The sequence below is a fragment of the Eurosta solidaginis genome, chromosome 2 (assembly GCF_040869045.1).
Source record: "Eurosta solidaginis isolate ZX-2024a chromosome 2, ASM4086904v1, whole genome shotgun sequence".
NCBI classification, from domain to species: domain Eukaryota; kingdom Metazoa; phylum Arthropoda; class Insecta; order Diptera; family Tephritidae; genus Eurosta; species Eurosta solidaginis.
Genome location: NC_090320.1, coordinates 243,281,330 through 243,283,859, shown reverse-complemented (window position 1 = coordinate 243,283,859; position 2,530 = coordinate 243,281,330). Strand labels below are relative to the sequence as shown.

At 35.8% G+C, this 2,530-nt stretch overlaps 1 protein-coding gene across 1 annotated transcript; it reads right to left on the bottom strand.

Moving 5' to 3' along the window:
- Positions 1 to 1,079: 1,079 nt before the first annotated feature.
- LOC137242694 (probable salivary secreted peptide) lies at positions 1,080 to 1,682 on the bottom strand. Its single transcript, XM_067769947.1, has 2 exons — positions 1,424 to 1,682; positions 1,080 to 1,323 (listed from the first exon to the last, which is right to left on the bottom strand). The coding sequence occupies exons 1-2, from the start codon at positions 1,604 to 1,606 to the stop codon at positions 1,147 to 1,149; spliced, it is 360 nt and encodes a 119-aa protein (XP_067626048.1). The 5' UTR covers positions 1,607 to 1,682; the 3' UTR covers positions 1,080 to 1,146.
- Between the last annotated feature and the right edge of the window lie 848 nt (positions 1,683 to 2,530).

Below are 2,530 nucleotides of genomic sequence, written 5' to 3'. Positions count from 1 at the left end.
TTGACAATTGGGTTGCGGAAACACTGAAGATATAAAGGTTTGTACTTACGTACGCGTATCAATCCCTTGAATCCCAGCTAATGACCGTATTGAGTTTCATTGATATGGATAGGAACTTGGAGGCATTTGAAATTGAAAAGCATATCTATCGGTATCAATGAAATTCTTGGTTTTAAACTTTTTTGTTTTCAAAATTTTCAGATAAAATGAATTCCTTCAATGACATTAGTAAAAGTTTGGTGATGAAAAGCCTTGTCCCACTACATAAGCGCAGAAAATCCAAATAACGAAGCATAAATATTATGGGCCCTTTTTTAAGGATAAATCGTTGAGGAGGAATCCCTAATGGCTCAAACGAGTTAAGAAACTCAACCGGATATGCACAGCTTGGGATTCTTCTATGACTGTGTTAATAGATAGATAGATCTTATCTTATCTTATATAAGTTGTCTCGGTCCTAATGACATTAACATCCTCATTTTAAGGTACCAAAAATGCCCTTTCTCGAAGCCATTTATAATAGCTTGTAAGTATATATTCCATATTTGAAAAAGACAGTAGCTATTAAAGCTTCAGGTGATGCCATAATTTCGTAAACACTTGAGGGAAAAGAAATCAAATCTTTACTAGCTAGAATTAGGAATTTGACCATAATCAATTTCAAGAAGTTGTTTAGCAAAAGCTGCTGCTGAAGTGTTTCCGCCAAAATGAGCTCTCATATTTTTGAAGAGAATAAATTGTTGTACGTACAGCCATCGGTAGACGAAGTAGACAACAGACAAAGGGTACATGCGGTACTTGAGGAAGAAACTACCATAGTGATTTCTCTTTTTGCTTTTATATCAATTAGTATCAAATTTAGCAGACATTTTTTTTAGGTTCCTCTATGAGCATTCAAAAATACCAGCCCTAAAGAAAACAAAGCCCAAAAGAATACTAAAGGAATAACAGCCAAACCCAGCTCTGCAACCAAACTGTACGTGTTGAAATAACCTAAGTTTTTACGGCAGCTATAGTTTTGAAAAATCCTATTTATCTGACAAACGAACGTTAAAAGAATATTTTAAAGACGTCCTGAATTGTGAAGTTATGAATATCAAATTTATTTTATTTCTTGTTTACAATCTCTTCTGGAACAAAATTTTACTATTGTCCATATATGTCGATAACAAAATGATAACCACGATTACGTTGACTAGTGAAACGTAGCGTAATAAAAGTATAATCAGGCCCACCTCTTTTCAATGTAGCATATCCACCTTTGCCATTTGTGTATTGATCGATCACACCTACAAACGTAATTGTAGCAGGATCTTCTATATCCTATTAAACAAAATATGTGAAAGAAAATCAGAAATATTTATTTTAATCCACCTTGTTGACAAGTCACAAGCGATTTTCACAATTTCATCAATCTACAAACCTCGTGTTTATAAGTATAATCCTCAGTTTTAGTGCACAGAACTACCGCTTTAGAAGACACGACCTTAGTTTTTAAAAGACGGTCATATTCTTGACGTTCACCCAATATTAAATTATGACGATCATCCTTTGCTGCTACAAACGCAATTAATGCTAAAAATATTAACACGAAAAATGATTTCATGTTTTTTTTTAATTTTTTGGACGCGCTTATTTAAATTTTATGCGCACAATTAGGTATTTTTTAACTTGCAACTGCGAAATTCAAATTCAAACTGCCCGCTTGAGATAATTTTAACTTGGCTTGATGTATTTCGGATAGGCTAAGTCGATTTGGCGGCCTCCGTGGTGTGATGGTAGCGTGCTCCGCCTACCAAACCGGATGACCTGGGTTCAAACCCCGGGCAAAGCAACATCAAAATTTTTAGAAATAAGGTTTTTCAATTAGAAGAGAATTTTTCTAAGCGGGGTCGCCCCTCGGCAGTATTTGGCAAGCGCTCCGGGTGTATTTCTGCCATGAAAAGCTCTCAGCGAAAACTCATCTGCCTTGCAGATGCCGTTCGGAGTCGGCATAAAATCATGTAGGTCCCATCTGGCCAATTTGTAGGGAAAATCAAGAGGAGCACGCCGCAAATTGGAAGAGAAGCTCGGCCTTAGATCTCTTCGGAGGTTATGGCGCCTTACATTTATTTATTTTTTTTATTTAAGTCGATTTACGAAAAGTTCTCTTTTTCAGAGAATTATTAGAATTATTTGCTTAAAGTTCCAGCACCGCCTGGTTGTAGCTGCAAAATTAAAATAGGTCTGTGTGTGAATTCCGACTCGGCTAAAAAAGAATTAGGCAACTATCTTCGGGTTCTCAATTGAGTGCCAATCTAATACCAATTACAACTTTGCACGTCACAACCGACGAAGCCCAAAAAAAGTTAAAATGTTGATTCTCTAAAATATGTTGAGAAATCAGTGCGTTTATCACATTTATCCCTAAACCAACTTAAGCTATTTTAACAAATTGTCGCATATTATTATTATTAATAGTTCTGGAAGCACTGCGACCTTTGTGCAGATCTATTGTGCAAGACCTTTCAGCCTAATTTTGTATCTGGCG

Coding starts and splice junctions, on each gene's coding strand:
- LOC137242694 (XM_067769947.1), bottom strand. CDS start 1,606: ATGAAATCATTTTTCGTGTTAATATTTTTAGCATTAATTGCGTTTGTA. Junction 1,324..1,423: donor ATTATACTTATAAACACGAG/GTTTGTAGATTG, acceptor TTTGTTTAATAG/GATATAGAAGATCCTGCTAC.